The sequence below is a fragment of the Lathamus discolor genome, chromosome 5 (genome assembly GCF_037157495.1).
Source record: "Lathamus discolor isolate bLatDis1 chromosome 5, bLatDis1.hap1, whole genome shotgun sequence".
Taxonomy (NCBI): domain Eukaryota; kingdom Metazoa; phylum Chordata; class Aves; order Psittaciformes; family Psittacidae; genus Lathamus; species Lathamus discolor.
The window spans coordinates 102,274,509-102,296,528 of NC_088888.1; the positions used below are offsets into that span (position 1 = coordinate 102,274,509).

The 22,020-nt window shown below is 50.5% G+C and overlaps 1 protein-coding gene across 1 annotated transcript; it reads left to right on the forward strand.

Annotated features, from left to right (window-relative positions):
• Positions 1 to 11,716: 11,716 nt before the first annotated feature.
• Positions 11,717 to 15,473, forward strand: GDF7 (growth differentiation factor 7). The gene is made up of 2 exons (XM_065679201.1): positions 11,717 to 12,044; positions 14,551 to 15,473. The coding sequence occupies exons 1-2, from the start codon at positions 11,717 to 11,719 to the stop codon at positions 15,471 to 15,473; spliced, it is 1,251 nt and encodes a 416-aa protein (XP_065535273.1).
• The last annotated feature ends 6,547 nt before the right edge of the window (positions 15,474 to 22,020 follow it).

Sequence of the window (22,020 nt, forward strand, 5' to 3'; positions counted from 1 at the left end):
ATCCCTTCTCTGTTCCCCATGAGGGCACAAGGGGATGAGGGTCTCCATCAGGGCCTAGGTGTGACCCCATGAACTCATCCCAGGGTCACGTCTGTCTCCTGTACGCTGAGCAGGGACCAGCTCTTGCAATACTGCATCTCTGCCTGGGTGTGATTCTTGGCAGCCCATGGATTTGCTTTTCATCTCCCCCAAGACAGCAGGCAAACAGCACTGAGTTTATAAGCCTGGGGGGAATTGTCCACCAATTTTTGATACCCTGGCAGAGGACTTTGTAATCATGGCAGGATGAGAAGAAATCAGAGCCCTGCTTAGGGTATAGTACATAAAATGGGGGAGGAAAGCAAAAGCAAGAGCAGAGGAGCATATTTAAAATCAAAACAAATTCGTTATGAAAATACAGTTAAAGGGCTGAACATGAAACTTTTTTCAGTCTTGATTCATATGGGGAGAAATGCAATATTATTGAATTACTGAAAAAAGCTGCACTAGAGTAATAGGATTCCAGTGAGGTGGCCAATCACTTACCACTCCTAACACTACTTGTTTTCAGATGACAATTACAAAACCCAGATGTGAACCACTAGGAGATTTTATGTTAAGACTGGACTTCTCTGTGAGTTTCAAAGGTAGCCAAAATGGTAGATTTAAAGTTCAGTCTTGTTATATGATGTGGTAAGGTTGTTGATAGCTTGTCAAGGCAGTCTTTTAATCTATACACCTCCTAAACTCAAAATAGATTTATTCTGGTGAGAAGGAAAGAGTCTTATATAGCTGTTCTTCATTATGCTTCATGCTTTCCCCCCTTTAAACAGTTAACCTGTAACATTATGAACTACATGTCAGGAATAGTCTAGTAGAAATGACAGGTAATCCCTGCTGAAAGATAAGCTTAGCTCTTGAACTGCTGCAACTCTGGAACTGAAATTCCACCTCTCAAGTCTGGGGGTCCTAGGCAAACCATGGATAAATTTCATGGAACCCAGTAAGAAAGAAAAGATGAGATTTCTTAGTTTGCCCCAATTGAATAAAACCAAGTCTTAAAATACAGAAAGTTGTCTTTAAAAATCACATCTACAGTAGATACCTTCTACAGCAACCTTCCCCTCCATTCCCCCCCCCAAAGAAATGGTGGGATTTGAGTAGTTGACTCTTTACATAGATGCAATAAAGTGAGTATCTCCCCAGACCAAGGAAATATGAAGGGTCAGTGATTGCACAAGTTTCCAGGTAAATTCCCAAATATGTTGCCAAGTTTTTCAAGTACCTCTTCACCACACACCTGACCTGAGCTGTTGCCCAAGGACTTTACCTTGATTTCGCTCACTCACACCAAATAAGTTCTGGAGGTGTTTATGTCCATGCTAATTTATTTGGATGGAGATAAACAAGAGCCCAGGGTCTGCTTGGCTTTGGTGATGACTCCTGGTTGCTCATTACCTTTGTGACATGTGGAGATGACTCCCTTTATGCAGATCGTGTTGCAGGAGTAAGAAAAGGCAGAGGTTCATGGACATCCAGGCTCCTTTGCTGAACAATGCAGTTCGAGCCAGTCAAGTTAGAACTGGATAGATTTTGTTCCTGATTTCTTTTTAAAATTAGGAAACATTTCTGGGACATTGTTGGAACAATTCCTCCATTTTATGAGTGATTCTGGACCTCACTGAAATTCTCCCAATTCGAAAAATTGCAGCTTTCTGAATTAGCAAGGAAAGAAGGGGCTAGGAGGGAAGAAGGTGTTAGTATGTCTGTTCTTCAACATCTCTTAAAAAAAAAAAGAAGGTATATGTGATTGCTCTGTCTGCCACTCCATGTGTCTGCCAGTCTAGCTGTCTGCTCCCAATCTAATAACATTGTAATAACCCAATGACCAATTTTAACCAAATACAACAAAAGATGAGCTGGATGGACAACTTATAGCTCTTCCAACTATTGTAACATGCTGGCAGCTCAATATGTAAGAGGCTGATATTTGTGTCCCTCTAAGCAGAAACCTGTTTGATTTGGCTTGCCAGTAGATCAGTTGCTTCTTGTGCATCTCCAGTGTGGGACGAAAGTATAAGGGAAGAGCAATACAGAAAGTATAAGGGAAGAGCAATACAGATTTTTTGTTAGACTGAATTGCATTAGTTCTGCTGCTCTGTTTTCAATTCAAGATAACCAGTTTGGCAGATGCTATGACAGACAGATTGCAATGACCCAATCATTCCTTGGTGACAGTAAGCCAGAACAGAATTACCCAGTTGTCCAAGGAGATCTGTAAGTATGCCTCTGTCTCACAGCACAACCAGTGCAACCTATCTTGTCAACCAGTTCTTCATGCATAGCCACAGTAGGAAGGTGAGTATCTTTCCAGGTCAATGCTATGTAATTCAGGAGCTGAGTTTTGCTCACAAAAATAATGTTGTTTTACAACAAACATTTCAAGTCGGATGCTCTAACTATTAGAAAGTGGCTGGCAGTCAGACTCCGGGTTTCAACAGGTCATGGACACAGGCTTCTGAAATCTGTGGGTTTTAATGAAGGTATTAGTGATTGCAATTGTAAAGGTGTTATAAAGCAGTAGCAGTTTGCCTATCCAGTTACACACAGTGAGATTATTCTTGCTTAAAATCAGATTTTGATCTGCTCAGCATTCTTCCTCTGTGCTGATCTAGTAGACTGGCCTTGCAGTCAGGAGAGAAATGGGACACATTTCTGGGAGCACTAGAGTCTGTTTTATTTGATGATGATGATTTGTGCCCTAAAATTTCCTACTTTTCTCCAGTGGCTGTCGGGGGAATATAGCAACTAGTTTAGGTGTTCAGGTCTTAACTCAGCTGTTCAGCTATGGTTTTATTGAAGAGACCTTGGTGTATCTCACATGGGCTCCAGCTGCTGCTCTAGAGGGCTGCAGGCTTGCATCACCAGGCAGATGTCTCGGATCTCTGGTACATTTCAGTGTACAGTGTCTATGTCTAGGCAATGGAATGAGGCCTAAATGGTTGAAATTCATGACCTTAGAAGCAAGTGTCACCACACTGATGCCTTCACGTGCATTAAATATATATACACTTACTACAGTAATTGAAAATCAAGTCACTACAGTCTCTGGAGCTTTATGAGTTGTACAGATGATGCGTGTCTAGCAAATCTTACATTTACATTGTAGATCAAGTGAAATGAATCCATCCTAAATGCTTCCTTATTACACTTCTCTGAACCAGTAACTACTAAAATGATATTGTATGACTGTTAGAGATTTTGTAGAAATGGATGATTGTCCTTGAGGAAAAAACGGCTTTAGAGATAGATGTAGGCATTTATGGTACAATGGCATAGCACACGATTTGGATAGTTTTCTCAATTTATCAGCTGTCTGTAATGCAAGAAGTAGCAACCACCACCTGGTGAGAGAAACAGTCAGGTTGAAGAGAATGGAAATGAATTCTCCTTGAGAGACCATCCTTGAGAGATCCCATTATTCTAGCTGGTCCTACAACCAGCTGTATCTGCTGAAATCAGTCACTCAGGTGTTCAAAGCTACAATTACAAAACCAGAATGGTAAATGCTACCCAAGCATTACAGAGTCAGGTGAGTTGGTCAGGGAAGTAGTGTGCTGAGTGAGGAAGCAGAAAGACAGACCCAGGAATCATGGAAAGAACCCTGGTCTCCAGAGTCTCCAGCACTCCATTTATACAAGTAAACTAAATAATGCCAGGGAGCAGTGTCATCGTTGTCACATTGTCACATTGTCAGTAGTGATATCCCTGGTATGTCTTCAGCCTAGGGCTCTGTTGAAAGGTTCCTGGGGACAGTTTGGGTGTTAACACAGGTGAGGGACCATTCTCAAATGACAGCTTGTACATGGCCATTGGCCTTGGAGGCTGTGGGAGTTTAGCCATGTGGAATGGGCTGATTCACAGCACTTGGCCTTGGTGCCAAAGGGTGGTGTTACAAACATTTAATTTACCTGCATATATGTAGCCTAAGCAGCTAGCTCTGCTCCACAATTACATCTACCTGGAGACCTCACAGGTTGAGTTTTTACATTCACAGCCTGTCTTGTAAATGCTGTATCCACAAGCCTTCACTGTAAAGAGGAAAAGACTACTGAGAAGATTCAGGGCTGGGTTCACTTGCAGTTTCCACATCACTAAATCAAGGTCCAGGAAAACTTTTAACTGTCCTTGTGCCTTTGGCTCTTATTAAAACTGTCAGTTCAGACTTAATCTGTGCTGCAGGGTGAAGCCCTGCAGAAAGGATAGAGGTGGAATTTAACACCTCCCTGTTCCAAGTGCAAACCAGCAGCTGCCTGCCAGACACTCATTTTGTTTCATACAGAAGCCCATCATATCAAATAATTTTCAGCTGTGCTTTTCTTCTGGCCATGGAGTGGGGACCCCAAAATAGCCTATTTCGACTTACTAAGCTGGTGGGATCAGTGTGAACCGCAGAAAAAGGCAGAGCTCCCCATAAACTGCTGAAGTGACCCACACAGTGGTGGGGTCTTCAAAAATTTTAGCAGTATTGGTAAATCCTATATTATGTATTTTTTCTGGCTAAAATCTGATGATCTTCTCATAACGAAATGTGCTTTGTGCAGGTGCTAAAATAGGCACCTGGTGTCTCTCTGCAGGCTGCAGGGCACCCAAGAAATCCACATGGTGCTGCTAGAGAAGATAGACAGTGTAGGAAAGCCCCATTCTTTTCTGAGGTGTGGATTTCTCAGGTGGCACCAGATGCTCACATTTAAGCATCTGAGATGGTCTCAGGTGCATGAACCTGCATGTGTTTGGGTGGACAGGAGGAGGCAAGTGGGCAAGGCAAAGCAAGTGTGTTGGCCTGTATCAGATATGAAAGGCAGAAACTTATATTGCCTAAATACTGATGTCAGCACAACCCACACCAACTTGCAGTCTGTGTGAAGAGCTGTGGCCAGACAGTTGCGAACACGTCACTGTAATGTATTAGGAATTCAAGGTTATTGCTAATAGGGCATTTGACATCCCACCCAGTAATGTGTGTCAGTGGCTTCATCCATGCAGCTCTCACTGCCCAGAGAGATGTCTTAAACTTTAGTGCGAGCACTAAATGAATGTGCAGGGACTGCAGGATTTGAGGGATGTATTCACATAATGTGTTCCTGTTCACAGCCAGTTTTCCACCTCCCTTTCTTATATACAGTACCCGCTTGTACTGGGTTGCTTTTCCATGTGTTTCACAGCCTAAGGGGAGAGAAACCAGAGTGTCTTCCAAACTGCAAATGCCTTCACATTTCATCTGTGTATCGGGAAACACCTCACACGTAGGCTTGCTGCTGTAAATCCTTTCACCGGGAGATGGTGCTCCTGCCCTGGGAGTGATCCCTCCCTGAAAGGCCCGGTAACCCTGGTACTCCGCTAGCTGCCGGTGCTCAGTCCTGCTGCAGCCACCCAGCCCTTCTGCTGAGGTGGGTCAGGATGACCCTGTGGGACGGTTTCTTCTCCTCTGAGCTTCTCATGCTACTCAACAGCTGAAGGAGAAAGAGGGCCAGGGCAGGAAAAAAAAAAAAAGTTGGAAAAGGCAAACTGGAAAAGGAAAGAAGAAATCGTGGGGTTAAAATGCAGAACAGAACCAGCGGCCAGGAGACACAGGGGTGGTAAAAAGTACTTATGAGCTTCTCAGTTTGCCCAGTGGTCTATGCTGGTTTCCGGGAGGCATTTCCAATGAGAAGCATCCCTCCTAACTGCCAGGTGCCTGGCCCAAATCACCCATGTTCGTTGCAGAAGGACATGGTGCCCTCCTGGCAAGAAGGTCAGGGAGACACAGTTTTGAAAGGAGTGATCCAGACCATGCAAACTTGCAGTCAAACAGGACTTTGGAGCACATCCTTTTCCCCACCCAGCCACCCACCTTCCTCCACACCACCTCCTCCTCACAGCCCAGACAGCAGCAGGCACAGAGGAGTGAAGGGAGGAGGCTGGGACTGGAGCTGAGGGGTTGGCAGGTCTGCTCTGGCCTTCTCTGCATGCCTCATCTGGCGCCCATAGCTTGTTGGTGGTCCCAGAGTCAAGGAAACCGAAGTTGAGACCTCCAACTAGGTACCTGGCATTGTTAGCTGCACTTGGGTAGGATGCATCTACCTGTTGATTCCTGCTGAAGGTGGTGCTCCCCAAAGGGAGGGAAATCAGTTCTTAGGCAAAGAACTTTCTTTGCCAGGCCCTTGTCACCTTGGAGAACTATTGGGCTGACATTAAGGACTTCAGAGTTCAGCTCCATTTGACTGGTTTGCAGTGGAAAATAAAGCATGGGCTTAAGAGCATTGAAGTAGATGAGAGAGCAAAAGTAGCTGACAAGGAACAGACAATAGCAAAGGACAGGAAGATAGCCTGAAGGGGGAGAAAAAAACACCTTCCTTTCATGTTCATAGCAGTTCATAGCATCTGCATCCAGGAAGTTAGGAGTGAGCCAAAACTGGAACTCTTGGTCAAACTTTGCATTGGGACAGAAAGCAAAGGGCTTGATCTTGGTGTGGAGTAATTCTGTGTCTCAGGTGGCAGAGAAGTGAGAGTGACAGAACAGCCTTGAGTGATGCTGGCTGGGGAGGCATGGAGAGAGGGCAAAGAAGGGGTTCCTGGGAATAGGCAGGAACTGGAAGGATCAGGGTAAAGTACTGTATGCAGTGCTCCTTTTCTGATGCTCCCTTTGGGCTCCTGCTGGCAGACCTCTCCCAGCCAGGTCTCCTCTTCAGGACTGGCTGAACACCCCAAACCTGAGGGGGCTTTGCAAAGGGATGGGAGCTGGAGGGTAAGAAGCTGGGGGGAAACACAATAATCTGGGAAAGAGATGAGAGAAAAAGCGGCTGAGTGAAGATTAAAGGGTAAAATACATAAAAATAAGTAAGTGTGGAGCAGAGCTTGAGGAGAGCTGTAGGAGAGCACTTCCCTGGTGAAATCTCACATGGACAGCCAGGGACAGGGAGGCAGATGATGTTTTTCTGTATAGGCAGACCAAATCCTCTGTAACAGCTCTCTCAGCTGGGCTCTTTGGTTAATGCTGTAGGAATCACTTCCTGCAGGTATATGGCTCTTCCTCCAGTAGCTATTAATGGAAGGAAGGTGATCAGTTACACTGAGAAAGAAGCCAAAATGAAGCAAACTGAATCTCACCCCTTATGACCAGATGCTAACCTAAACTACCACTGTAAAGACACATTCTGCACTTGTGCATTGTCAAATTACCTGCTAACTCTGCACTTTTCAAAAAGCAAATGGGCTTTTAAATATTTGTAAATCAACTGAGCACTCAACTGTGTTTTGACTTGCTATCTTCAGGTGGCTTATGACAAACCCTCTTGACCAGATGCTATATTAGGACAATTTTCCCCTAGGGGAATGGAAAGTCTAATCCAAGAAGCTTTTATGTTTCCAGAAGGATTGAGCTCTCAGTAAAGCATTTCCATAAGTGTCCTGTACCCTAGCTAGAGTACAGTGTTTAAACAGAAAGTGATGTGAGACCAGCACAGCTTTAGGCATCCAGATTACAGTGACATAAGGTCTCTGGACCTGAAGGAAAGCAGCCCAGTGGGGTCTGTGAATCCATCTGATGTTTCATGTGTGGACTTTGTACCTTGATTGTCTTATCTTCCCTGGCTACCCTTGTGCAGACAATCAGGATGAATTCAGCTTGGCTTCAGTTTAAGTAAGTTTTGGAAGGAGTTGCTGGAAGATTTGGAAAGAAAATGATGCTGTTGCTTGGTTACTTGCTGAGCTGGCCTTGCCGTCACTTGTAGCCATCTCACTAGAAGACATTTCTTAAGTGAAGCCACAAGAGGCTTCTTGTGTGGTCACTGTATGAAAACATACTCTTCCAAATAACCACTAGCATCAATATTCTGACCGCTCTGAACTTGCTCAAGACTCACTTGACTTAACTAATGGAAACAGCCATGAACACCTCTAGTTTTGAAGTGTGGAGGGGGGTTGTCACTGCAGTTTATTTTTATTCCATCAAAAAGCGCTGATGACAGGAAAGGTGAACATCTGTGGAGGTGCAGGATTGTGGGAACATAGCTATGACATCAGGTGCAAGGTTACTGCTTGAGGAATTCCATTATGTCTCAGTTTCCTCTTTTGAGAAGTGGTCTTCCACAGCTGATGGGGGTTCTGGTTAAATCAAATACCTCCTTCTTTCCTTTGCTGAAGAATAACTGCAAGGTAGCCCTTCTCTGACAGGCAGGAGTGTCAGGCTGGGACCTTGCCCGCAGTTGCAAAAGAGGATTCAGCCATGGTAGGAGAGTCCACTTGTCCAGAACTCAACCCCATACATAGAAATGAAATCTGGGGACTGAGAGAGGGAGCAGAGGGAGAGAGGCTGTGACAGAAGGAACAAGCCAGGAGTCAGCCAGGCAGGAACAATTTCTTCATGATCCCAGAAGAATCAGCATCCTGAAAATGTTCCCAGTAAAAAAAACCAGGCTTGGCGAGCTGACTGCCCTCTTCTTTCCAAAAAACCCGCTCACAAGGGACTGTTGGTGAAGGAAGGGATAGACCATGGTGGGACATGGTGTGAGCTGTTAAGGTCCTGAGCATAGAGCCATTGGCTTCATGTTATCTGGGACAGGTTCTTAACGAAAGATTGGAGGCAAATGTGGTCCTTCATTTTCATCTTAGGTTCTGGCAGACTTGTGGTTCCTTTAATACTTAGTGAACAGGGTAATGGGACAGTTTCAGAACTGTGTTTTTGAGTCCATGCTGGAGGTACCCACAGGATTTGTAAGTGTAAGAGCAAAGAGAGATCGAGTGAGTGAGCAGGGCTGGAGGCACTGTCACCACATTGGTTGAGGGCCACTGTGGGCAGGAGAATATAGCTGTGCCCACAGAAGTAGGGAGTGCCCTCAAAGAGGAACAAGTCTATTTGCTGGTGAAGCTGAATGGATGTAAAATCTCCCTTGGTTATATGGGTGCCTTTTCTGTATAAACTTGCTAATTGAGCTGTAAAATAAAACTGCAGCCCTTCCTCTCCAATTTCTGCTGCTGCAGCAGTGTGCTAATTTGGTTTTGGAAGGGGGCTGGTGGAAGGTGGCTCTTTGCCAGTGTGAAATTATGCACAAAAAGGTTTTCAGGGAGCCCATCCTTGGAGCAGGGAAGGGCTGGGGGCAGGAGTGGCTGTGCCACTGCACAGGGCTGGGGCGGCTTGGGAAGGTCCTGCAGCTGGGCTGGGCTGGGCTGGTGGAAATTCAAGAAAGCCCAAAAGGGTTTAGGCGAAGCTGCAATGGAGAACAGATGGGAAACCCAGTGCTCGTGCACCTCAATAGACTCTGCATGGTTCAGAGGATGGGCTGCAGGATTTCATGTCTTCCTTCCTGCACAGTCGTGCAGGATTTGCTTCTTGGGCCTGTGTCAGTGCCAGCTGGTGCGGGCATGTGTGCCTGGTGCGTGCAGACATGTATGTGCGTGTCGCTTTGGGTTGTGTGGGCTATGTGCGTGCTGTGTTTGGGTCTGCACGCAGACAGTGTGGACAGGGATCTGGCTCTCATCACCCAGCAGCAACAGGGCTCTGCCATGAGGACGGCTGTGCACAGGGATGAGAAGAAGCCTGTTGCTCTGCTCTGACGGCTTGCACCAAGTGGGCATTTGCCCCTGCTGCCCACGTTGGGGTCTGAGAGGAGGACTGGTCTGGGGCAGTGGAGTTAAAACCAGAGGGCATAGCCTGGCTCTCTTGCATCAGTGTAATTTTTCATTTTTAAAAGATGTACAGAAAAAAAGCAGAGACACTTCCACTCCCTGGGAGTTTGGTGAAGCCTGGCATCCCTCACATGTGGCAGGTCTATACACTCAGAACACAAGAGGGTATACAGCTTTGGGTGGCCCAGGGCACAGCCCAGACTCACCACTTTTATACCTTTCACCATTTCCCATGAAACTGGCTGCATGAAAGGATTTCAGGCGGGATGCTCCAGAAACCATTGCAAGCACAGAGTTTTATGGGTAGACTCATCTGCCCATTTTCTAAAGCTTGGCAGACCTTCTGATCTCACTGTTTTCTGCTCACCTTTTGGTCCCTTCCCTTAGCAGCACTGGGGAGGGAGCACTCCTGCTCCCTGTCACAGGGGCACTGCCAGTGGGTCTGGGGTGGGTGTTGGCGGTGGGATTGAGAGGTGCAGGGCAGGACAGGGTTTTCCAACCTTCCCCGTGTGAGGGAAGGGCTCACTGAGCACTCAGCTGCCTGCTCCGGTGCTCTGAGGGCACCCACCCGGGGTCCCAGCAGCCTGCCCATGGGGTAGTGTAGTGAGGCAGCCATGGCTCACCGATGCTTTCTTAAAGTGAACTTTAGTGTCTGAGCAGCATTGGGCTGGATTTAGTAAGGGGCTGTCAGAAGAAAAACAGTTAATGAAGCCTTCCTCTGCACGCCCTTCCTCTGCCTCCTGCCCCAGAAGCTGGGTGAGGGCTTCTAGTGGTCACTGGCTGCTGGGTGCAACTGCCAGCAGCCCTGTGCAAAGGCCCCGTGCAAGCCGTGCGATATCATTCAAAGGCTGTGCAAGCCCCATGTGAACACTTCACAAGGTGCTGAGTGAGGCGTGCAAATGACTTCGGTCCAGGCCATCCTGCACAGTGTGGGGCAGGGACTTGGGACGCTGCCACGGGAACTGCCCCCACTGCTCGGTGCTGTCTTTTCGTGCAGAGCAGATCCACTGGCTGGCATTAGAGACCCGCTCACCACACTGTGACAAAGCACCTGTAGAATTACAGCAGAGAGAAATCCGAGAGGCTGCAGTGACAAACGCTCGTGAGAAGCGATTGTCTGGGGGGAGAGCAAAAAAATCCCGTGTTTGTTTTGGCGAAACACCTACATTCCTTCAAATAAATCATCGCAGCACTTGTTTTTGTATTTGCAGAGAAATCGCAACAGACATAACCAGGGACTTAAAAAGGCTTGAAATAACATCCTAGTAAATACCCCACGTTGTTATTTCAATCGAGACCCAAGGAAACATCTGAATTTTACCAAGGAAACCCTCCGTGCACGAGAAAACATCAGCCCGCAGCCCTGCCGGGGCTTTGTTTTGCTGCGCTGTCAGTCTCCCAGGCGGAATTAGCGGTGCTGAGGCAGGCGCGGAGCGGCGCGCAGCCAGGGCACCCGCGGCCGCTTCGCAGCCGGTAGCTCCGCGCTCCCCCGGCCGCTTCCGCATGGCTCCACCGCACCATCCTCCGCGGACCCTGGGGGGAATTGGCGGTGGGGTGCCCAGCTCCAATGCGGGGCAGGCGGTCCTGTGCAAATGTGGGGCTCTGGAGCGGAGGCGGGACTGCCCCGTCTCCAGTACGGGACCGGGTTTCCGCGCGCGAGGCTGGGGCGGCGGGTGACAAGCCCCCGTGCGGGGGCCAGTTTCCTCCTCCCGTGCGGGGCGGGGGTTCCCTCTCAGGAGCATGCTGCCCCGCACATAGAGGTGCCGGTGCCCCCCTCAAGCCCGGCCGGGGGCGGTCGTCCCCAGGGGCCTGGTGCGGAGGGGTGCGGGTGCCCCCGCCAGCCGGGCCCGGGGGGGTCTCACCTGCCGGCGGAGGCGGGGCGGGGGCCGGGGCGCGGGCGGTGCCTCGCCGGGGCGTGGCGGGTGGCCGGCAGGGGGCGCTTCCGCGGCGGCGGGCGGCGGCGGCGGCGGCGGCGGCGGCGGCCGGCGGCGGGCGAAGACGATGTTCAAAAGCGGGCGGGGAGCGGCGGCGGCAGCAGCACAGCGCCGAGCCCCGGCACCGCGCCGCCGCCATGCGCCTCCGCGCCGCCGCCGCCCTCTGCCTCTGCCTGCTGGGGGCCTGCCGCCTCCGCCGCGGGCTGCAGGCCGCCGCTGTGCGGGGGCCGTCGGCGGCCGCTCCCCAGCGACCCTCGGCAGCCGCGCCTTCCTCCGCCTCCTCCTCCTCCTCCTCCACCGCCGCCTCCCCCTTCTCCTCCCCGCCGTGGAGGGACGGGGCTCTCCGCAACGGCACCGTGGTGCCGCACCACTACATGGTGGCCCTCTACCAGCGTCTGGCCGCTCACCGCGTCCCCGGCCGCCGCGCCGACACGGTGACGGGCTTCGCGGAGCGGACGCGCAGCGGTGAGTGCGGGACGCGCGTCCCTCCGCACAGCGCGGAGCTCGGCGGAGCAGCTGGGACGGGGCTGGCCCGCCGGGACCCCGCCGTCGGGCGTAAGGGAGGACCGTGGTTGGTCTGATTATGATGGGCCTTAGGAATGGGCTTGCGAATGAGGATGGGGCTTGGAGATGGGCTTGAGGATGAGGATCGGTCTTGGGAATGGATTTGGGGTGGAAAGAAAATTGTGCGTTGACTTGCCGATAGAGCTGTGGCTTGCGCACGGGTGTGGGGATGGGGCTTCTGCGTGGGCTTGGGTATGCAGACCGGGTTGTGCGTTCTTTGAGTATCTATTTGAGGACGTGGTTGCACACGGAGACGGATTTTACACGTTGATCTGAGGACGGGGTTGTGCCTGGGGTGGGTTGTGCGTGGTTGTGCATGTGGATGGGGCTTACGCCTTGGCTGGGAAGTGGGGTTGTGCGTTACTTTGAGCACGGGGTGGTGGCATAGGACGGGGATGAGCTGGAGTTTAACGGGGTAGCGGTTGTGCATCACTTGTTTGTTGGACGGGAGTGGAGCTGTTCATGAATTCGAGCATGGAAATGGGGACCAGTACAGGGATGGGGATGGAGCTGTGTATAGCATGGGATTGAGGTCACGATAGGGATAGTGCCTGGAGCTGGGAAAGAGTTCCTGGTGGAGATAAAAACTAGGGGGCTGTGCATTAGCCTGGGGTCGAGGATGACGATGGGGCTGCACACGCAGTCGGGGTAGGGAATGATGCTCGGGGCTGAGGGTGCGGGCAGTTCCCGGGACCTCCACCACTTGGGAGACAGAAGCCCGAAAAGCTCCGTGGGGCACCGCGAAGGGAGCGGCTCAGCCCCGGGTGCCGCTGCCCTCTGGAGCGGCTCCCGCCGACCCGCCGTGAACTCGGCATCGAAGTCCTCATCTCCCTCTCCCACCTCTTATGTCTCCTTCATACCAGCGGATCTGGTGATAATAGTCAAATAAACACATTTACGGACTTAACAATAGATTTTATATATATGTAAAAAAAAAAAATATATATATATATATACACATTGAGAAGGTGGCTCGGCTGGGAAAAAATAAAATCGCGATCGAATAAAATAAAAAGACAAACGGAAAAGCAGCTCCAGCCTCCCCCGTGCCTGTCACCGCCTGCCCCGGGGTGGGAGAGCAGCGGCTGTTGGTGCGGAGCCGCCCGCAGCCCCCCAAGCCCCATCCCCAAACCCAGCAGGGCCGTATCCTGACGGCAGCCTTGGCCGGGAGGGTTTGGCTTAAAGCTGGTGAGGAAACGGCGGGGAGGCGAGGCGGGACGGGGGGAGGATGCTGCGATGGGCGGGAGGGCAGTGCCCGCCTCGGGAGAGCCGGGGGCAAACTGCGCGCAGGTCCTGGGAAGTTTCAGGGCAAAATGAAACCAGATGAACTGCTTCAAAGGGCTCTCCCGATCTGCTCCTCGCGGGAATTTTACATCTGCTTCCAAAATAGTAATAAAAATATCAATACAATAAAGGTAACAGTAATGATGATCATAATAACAGCAAATGATGGGGAGGAAGCGCTTTCCCACCCGAAGCGCGGTGCAGACTGCAGCTCAGGGCTCTGCCGGCAGCGGGTCTGGGGGCTCGGGCACAGCACAGCAGCGATGTTTGCAGATCAGGTTTCTAGTTAGAGAGGGAGAAAATAAAAACCAACCCTTCCAGAACTCATTCATCTCTTCCCCCAACTCCACCTCCTTTAGTTTTGTTTTCTTTTTCTTTGGTTTCTTTTGTGTGGTTTTTGTTGTTGTTGTTGTGGGGTTTTTTGTGGGTTTTTTTTTTGTTGTTGTTGTTTATTTTTTTTTAATTCACATTGAGCATATTTAATCAGTACCAGAAACTGCACAAGTCTGCGTCTGGGCTTTGGATCCACCAGAAACAGCGACGGATTAAAACTGGGCTCACTTTCAGCTTCTGGGAGCGCCTCCGCCAGACACACTGAGGCACGACGTCTGCGTCCCCGACGTGTGCCTGCGACGGAAAGATGTTCACAGCATTTCACTTGGCATGGCTGGGGCTGGGAGGGGTGTGTGACACTAAGGGCAGGAGAAATCGGTGACAACTTGCTGTTTGGGGGTGCAGCTGTGCAGTGTGTGTTCTGCTGGGGCTTCAGTGTCGAAACAGAACAGTAATGCAGCTAGGGGCACTGAAACACCCGGGAGGACGGAGGGAAGCCTCCTCAGCCCCTTGTTTGGATTGATTCCTCCCTCCCTCTCTGCCTTTTCCTCCCCGTATTTTTTCTTTTTTTTTTTTTTTTTTTTTTTTGGTGCCTTCATCCATTGGAATGTTCCTGGATGCAGGCTGTGTCCCTGCTGGGATGCTCCGTGAGCCTCGATGCAAGGCAGTAATCTCCCCCCTGAGCTCCGTGTCCCTTGTGCCTCTGTAAAGAAAGCTTGACTTCAGCTCGCTGGATTTTTTTATAGCTTTTTTCCTCTTTTCTCGTTTTATTTTTGTTTATCTCATGCAGATGCCTCCCCAGCAACCCTCGAGCAGCGACACCTCTTCGACATCTCCAGCTTGCCCGACACAGAGGAGGTGACGGGTGCGGAGCTGCGGATCCTGCGCTCCCTCCCCGAAAACCGGAGCTTGGCCCTGTCCCCCGAAGGCACGTTCCACCACCTCCTCCTCTCCACCTGCCCGAGCCAAGATGGTGAGGAGCCCCGGCTGCTGGACTCCAGGGCTGCAGACATTGTGGACGCGGGCTTCTCCAGATGGGAGGTGTTTGATGTCTGGGAAGCCCTGCGGGATTGGAGGGAGAGGTCTCTCTCGGGCACGCTGCTGTGCTTCCTGCTGAGGATCGTCTCGGATCAGTCGGGGCGGCTCCTGCCCCCCCGTCAGCTGGGGTTCAGCAAGCCCCGGCCACAGCCTCACGAGAGAGCCCTGCTCGTGGCCTTCTCCCGCACCCAGAGGAAGGAGAACCTCTTCAAGGAGATCCGGGATAAGATTAAGGCCCTAGGCAGCCCCCTCTTCTTGGAGTCCCCCGAACCCGGCCAGGAGGCGTTCCCGAAGCGGAGGAAGAGACGGACCACCATAGCCGCCCGGACTGGGGGCAGAGGCCACGGGAAGAAGGCGAAGACCCGCTGCAGCAGGAAGCCCCTGCATGTGAACTTCAAGGAACTGGGCTGGGACGACTGGATAATTGCCCCCCTGGATTACGAGGCGTATCACTGCGAGGGGGTCTGCGACTTCCCCCTGCGCTCCCACCTGGAGCCCACCAACCACGCCATCATCCAGACCCTGATGAACTCCATGGACCCGGAGTCCACCCCACCTAGCTGCTGCGTGCCCTCCAAGCTCAGCCCCATCAGCATCCTCTACATAGACTCTGGGAACAATGTGGTTTACAAACAGTACGAGGACATGGTCGTGGAGACATGTGGCTGTAGGTAGCAATTTCTGCAGCTCTCCCCCTCCCTGCCCAGCTCAGAACAGTCCAGCAGCCTTACCCCATTTTATATATAAATGCAAATATATATATATATATATAAAATATATATATACACACATGCACACTTTGGTGTGTGCCTTTTCAAAAGCCAAGCTCAGAGCAGGTGTCCCCTGCCTTCGTGGGGCTGTCCTCGCCATGAGCCTGGAAGATATGGGAGATGCCTTCCCCCAGACAGCGAGGCTGTAGCTTGGTCTGCCCCGGGCCCTCCCAAAGACAGTGTGACTCCCACCACCCCTGCTGGGTTTCCTGGGGCTCAGCCAAAGGTGATACGCTGTGGTGGGAGGCAGGGCTCCCTGCCTGGAGCTCCTGCCATCTCTGTGCTTTGCCTGCTCCCACCAGGAAAGGAGCAGAGCCCCTGGGAATGCCTTCTCAGCCTCCGAGCTCTGCCTGGTCCACTCTGCTTGCTCAAGCTGAGCTGACACTTGATTTCCCAAAGGATTTGGAAAACAGCTGGCTAAAATTGTCTCTGTATCGGGGATAACCTGGGAGGGGATGGAGTGGTGACTGCAGCAGAGGGGTCAGGCCAGCATCACCCTCTGGCTGTGGAGGTGGGGTGGAAGTAAGTTTGGAACACTTCCGTCTGCGTTAAAGGAGTTTTTCTGGCTTCCTTCACATCACTGCCCTGGGTTTGCAGGGGGAAAAATAAGGGATCCCCGGGGAAAGGCGGGGGGTGGAGAGCACGTGGCCATGGTGGGGTTGAAGTCATTTGGTCCGGACCTGTTTGCAGTGGGGAGAGATTTGTTCTTCTGCTACTGGGGACAGGAAAGGAGGTCGCTGTAACTGGAGGTGAGCAAGAGTCGGGGTTGAAGTAGAGCTCGTGCTTTCAGCAGAGATGGGAACTGCCCTGGAAGGTGTTACCTGGGGATGCCCTGATTCTGTGTGGTCTGAACTGCTGCTGATGTCCTGCAGGAGGTACCAGCTGGCTGGTCCCATCCCTTTCTGGCAAAAACCCACCTTTCCAAGGCACACCAGGGAATCAGCACCAGCATCAGGCCCACAAGTTGCACAGCTGTCCGCAGTGTGCTGGGAGAGAAGCAGAAGTCCGGAGTTCCCTGGGGAAGAGCCATTTTGCCTGGCTTCTTTTTCCAAATAATCTCTATAAAAGCACTAAGCTCCACCCCACCTTCTTTTGGCACTGATTCCCCAGTGAGCTCCATCCCTCCCTGGAGCGGCTGCCTCTCGCTGTTCTATTAAGGGACCTGGATCCACCGGGAACAGACATTTCCCATGCAAAAAGCTGAACGCCACCCTCAGAGACCACTGTGTAAAGCGGGGTGCTTTGACCCATGCTGAAAGGGCTACAGAATTTTAGTAACTCAGGAGCTGAGTATAAATCAGGCCTTTAAATCAGAGAAGCTTTGCATCCATGCCAGGTCATGTTTGGGATAATGAGAAGTGTTTCTGCTGAACCCCAGTGTCTTTTGGTACTGAACTTAGGCTTCATGGCTGGGTTGGCTTAGAATAGAGATGCACTTGCACAGATTTTGCTTCTGATAGTTTGTGTTTTACTGGTGGTCAAGGTGTTGGCACGTAAACATCAATGCTCATTAGTGACAATAATAATGTTCCTTTGGGTGACATAAATCCTGCTGGAAAACATAAGGGTTTTTTTTCTATATAAAGCCTGTTTTCTTCCATGGCAGGGGTGTTCTGCTAGGGAGGAATAAGCCTAAACAGGGCAATGAGGGGATCACCTCGAAAAGCTCTACCGAGATCCAAATTATTTCACACATCAGGAAAACCCCAGTGAGGGTCCAACAGCTCCGTCTCCCCAGAAAACAGTACATCAGCAGGGAGAACACTGTGTGCATCAGTAACAGTGACACAACCCTCACAGCCTGCCTCCATCCTCACCCCGAGGAGGTCTGCTCTGCAGCCACAGGCTGTGGCTGGTGGTAAACCAGAGGAGCAAGTGTGGCACCTGTAAGTCTTGCGTGAACTTCCTTGGAGCAGCTCTGGCTTTACAGCCATGTATCTGAGAGGAAAATCTGGCTCCATACCTCAGTGTGAATGTAAATATATATTAACCGTGATGAACCTGTACCCAGGAGGATGTTCAGAGATGGAGGTTAGTGGGGTAGAGGAAGAATCAGGTCTGTGCTGTTAGGTTTTCTCACTGTCAGCATATTTAGGGGGTGTGAGGTGCAGCTAGTGGATGCAGAGGGGCTGGCAGGAGGCCTCATGGGTTTCCTCTGACCTTGGGCTTCAGCATAGGTAGTGAGGGAAAAGAGGCTGGCATGGGCAGCACTGAAGCTGCTTGCTCTGGAAACACTCCATCATTTACAGAATTACCAAGCTCTCGAAGTACCTAACTTCTCAATTGCTGCTGTCTACTTGATGTTATTTCTTACTGCTGAGACAATTTTGTTAATGTTTTAGTTTCTTTTATCACCCTCCCCTTCTTCTAAATAGTTATGGTGGAGGCTGGTGAGCAGGTCAAATCCAGGCAAGATACATATAGCTCCTGGCTGATGGCTCTTGTGAGCTTTGGCCAAACAGATATTCTGAGACCTGGTTCTGTGGAACCGTGTCCAAGGGGGTGCTGACACCAGCAAACTCCAATTCTTGTGGCTCTTGTTCAGCCACAGCTGCAAGTAATGGACAGACAGAGATTTGTCACTCACCTCAGGTCTGGAGGTGCCCAGTGGAGAGCAGGGTGATGGACTGGGCTTTTGATGCTTTACCTGGACCCCAGTTCTGGGGTGCTGTGTGCTGTTTGGGCTCTGTCCTGAGCCCCATGATGGCTTTGCTGGCCCTGGGGAGAATCACTGAATCACAGTCCAGGCTGCAGAACTGGAGCTGCAATAAACGAGGAGGGTGATGGTTCGGGGTTTTGCCCATAGAGGAACCAGTCCAGATGCAGGTACCTCTCCCTAAACAGGCATGTTTGGTGGGAGACCATGCTTCAGCCCACCAGGGCGAGCCCAGTGGTGTGTGGCCCTTTGTGTTCACACCCCTGGTGACACCACCATGCCAGCACTGTCTTAAGAGAGCATCTGCTCCTTTCCTGGGTGAACAACCTCTGGAGAACAGCAGGAGGGAGAAGGGTGGTGTTGGACCCTCTTTCTGCTTGCCTACCAGGGCGGGGGGTGGGCAGCTCCCTGCCTGGGGCTGCTCCAGGGGGTTGAGCAGGGCAAGGCTGGGGGCTCTTCGTGGGTAGCTTCCCATTCTCTCTGGGCAAGCGTAGTGGTCACAGCAGTTGGCAGTCACTTTGCTCATTGCTCCTGAAGGAATGTTTCCAGAGCAAAAGCCACCAGTCCTCCTTTTCTGAATCCTTGTGTGCAGCTGCAAGGGCTGCCTATCCGTTCCCAGGTAAATTCAGAGACTGCACCAAAACAGTGGGATTAGGGTTGGAGAACAGCCAGTGAAGTCGTCACACATGGAAGTGCTGAGCCCTGGCAGGGTGTGAAAGCCTTTCCAGGCAGGGAGATTCCCCATGGCCAAGATGCTGCAGCCCTGCCATGCTGGGGAGCAACACAGAGACCTGTTTTCAAAGGGCATGGAGGAGTAAACCCTGCTTCCAGGGGGAGGTAAGAGAGGCATCAGCTGCAGGATGGTGGTAGCCCAGCTCTGGAGCTGGTCCTCCACAGAGCATCGCTCTCTAACGCCATAGAAACAGTCCAGGAAAAATGTATTTCTGATCAGTCACCTCTTGCCTGAGTTGATATTTGGGCACACATAAACATTATAAATAGGAGAGTAGGGTTTGAAGATGGACAAATATGAATTCAGTAGACTCAGAGTGATTTTAATGGGTAATTATAGGTTCTCAATCTGCAGTATTTATACAACCTTTCCAGTTTTAAAAACCCAGTAGTTTCCATGCAGAGTACATTTTCCTGGAGGATTTGTTTGACCTTCAGCACCGTTTTTATCTGCAGGATATAATTATAGTGAAGCTAGAAATATTAAGTATTTGAAAAGGACTATGTATCTATGCTTAACTGCCTCCCTCCCCTCTTACATGGGAGTGTCATTGTGCATGAATAGGGAACACAGAGAGTGATCCCATTTTGGAAGTGCTGGGCTGGGAGTCAGGGAAGTGTGCCTGGTTGGGACAGGATTGGTGCATGTGCCTTGTCTTGGGGCTCCTTGAGTTCTATGAAACTACAGCCTGTGTTTAAGCCACTGCCTGTGTTGTGTCCCAAAGCCCCCATCCGGTGGAGTCCCATAGCAGGGACATTCAGAAGCAGAATGGCTTTATGGCCAGTTTAACTGCCTGATGACCATGTGCTTCTGGCCTAGAAATAATTGCCAGGAAATGCAGATTTTGTTTCTTTTCATTTTCTCTTTTAAGGCATAATTGTTTATGGTTTTTAAATTCTCTTAAACTCAGTGGATTGTCTAGCATTCCCCTCCCCCCCTCTTTTTATTTTTACATTGTGCTTCAGACCCAACGGTAAAAGGAAAAGGAGTATCCTCTGTCAGGGATAAGCATGTTCAGATGGAAAAGGGCTCGATTCAGGCTTGCAGCAGCCTTGCCCTGGCATAGCTGCATCGATCCCAGTGCCTTACTTCTGGTAAGCAGACAAAGCCACGTCCTCTTTGGCTGTTTCCTGACGTGTGGTGTACCTGTAAGGAAAAGACTGGACAGGCATCACTTCCGATTAAAAGCAAACCTCAAACCTCGTGCCTTCTGCTCAAGTCTGAATGCCAGTGACTTCTGTGTGTCATATAGTTTTTAAGCCATGTCTTGATTACACAACTCTCACTACTGGGTAGGTCTGCAGAGATTTATTGGTCACACTCCTGTTGCAAGACAAGCAGCTCCTTTCACTGTTGGTGGTTTTAAGTCTTTATCCCACAAACCTAAGTGTGTGTTTGGGGAGAGTCACCTGTGCTGGCCCCCATATAACAGCAGACACATGCACTGCTGTTTGCAGTGCTGTCTCTTGCAGGATGAGACGAAAGAGGATGGGGCATCACTTAGGATGCTCCAGGGATGTTGGTCCCATGGAACTAAAGCAGGGAAAGTGAAGTGGAGCACCTTGGTGTACTGATGGGATGCCTTTGGCTTTGCTCTCCAGACTTAACAGGAATATTGCCATGAGCTTCAGCTTTATGTTCTTGTCTGTGATAGCAGCATCTATGGTTAGTTATTCATGTCAAAAACCACGTGACGTATGTTGCTATGACTGGTATGTCATAAATATCAATCGAACTCATACTCCAGTTGGAGCAAAACTGGTGGGAATGTCATAGTTTCCTGCTGAGCATGTAGCAAGTCCTGAAACATCAGTGCCTTCTCTTTTGTTTGCAATGGGGCAGCACTGCCGTGTGTCAGGGAGGAAAAAACCCTGCATGGGGCAACACCAGTGAGAGTCTGGGTATTGGAAGGGAGTAGTCACCCAAAATGGGGCTGTGCCACTGGATTTGAGAGATGGCCAGACCCAAGGGCTATCACATGGACCTAGGCTGGGCAGTGTGCTTGCTGTGTCTTGGGTAGAACCAGAGTTATGGTGTGAATGTCTCACTATTCACATCACCCTCTGGGGAGGTGAATGGGCAGGAAAACCCACATGGGCAAAGACCAAGCTCTGGTCTTTGAGAGCAGCATGGTTCTTCTTTCAGGTCACCATGACCAGCAGATGGAGAGACTTTGTGTGTCCCACTGGCATCAGAGCAGCACTCCCTGACATCAAGGATCCCTTCATGGCTATGCGGGGTCCAAACAGGGATGCTGGGTGGCAGGAGCAGACTGTAGCAGTGTGCTCACCGCAGAAGTGTGTCCTCTGTGAAACACTTTGGAAAGAGGAATTGTGGAGTAACTGTTCTATGGATGAGGTGTTGCTGATGATCAGGAGCCTGTGACCTTGTGTGGAGGGGGGAGAGTTTTTCTGCCTTTCCCATCTTTGAATTAATGGCTGGTAAAAGAGTAAGATGTCCCACCAGGCTGGTGTATGTGACATCCTGAATGCTGTCATAAGCTGGTTTATGTCTTCCAAGGTAAAACCAGCTACATTCAGTCTTTTAAGGCTCTTTATTCCTGGTACAGCAAGTTGTGAAGTTGGGAGATGTCTCTGAAAATCAGTTCTGCCCTATCAGCAAGAGTTCTGGACCTCCAAAAGATGACCAAACTATGGAACCTGCTGACCAAGAACCCACCCCTGCATCTCAAAGGATGTTTTTCAGCCTTGTACTTCAAGACATACGAAGCCCATGCAGCTGCTTTTTCCTATTACTGCCACCAGTGTCTGAGCAGCCCCCTGGATTTACTGTGATGGAGGGGAGCTGATCTATGTGGTGGTAGGAAGGAGCACACCGGTGGATTGACTGATGCACTGTGTTTGACTGTGGCTGAGCAGACTAGGGCAGGAAGCACTGGGCAGCAGAGCTCGTGGAGACTGGCACTGAAAAATCTTAAACCAAAGCTTGGTCCATTCCCAGAAAGGGCTGAAAACAAAACCCAGCCGTTTTTCAGTGTTTTTTTTTCAGCAGGTTTTGCTCTTCGTTTTTCTGTCATCACCACTTAATAGGTCATTCGTACAT

Coding starts and splice junctions, on each gene's coding strand:
- GDF7 (XM_065679201.1), top strand. CDS start 11,717: ATGCGCCTCCGCGCCGCCGCCGCCCTCTGCCTCTGCCTGCTGGGGGCC. Junction 12,045..14,550: donor CGCGGAGCGGACGCGCAGCG/GTGAGTGCGGGA, acceptor TATCTCATGCAG/ATGCCTCCCCAGCAACCCTC.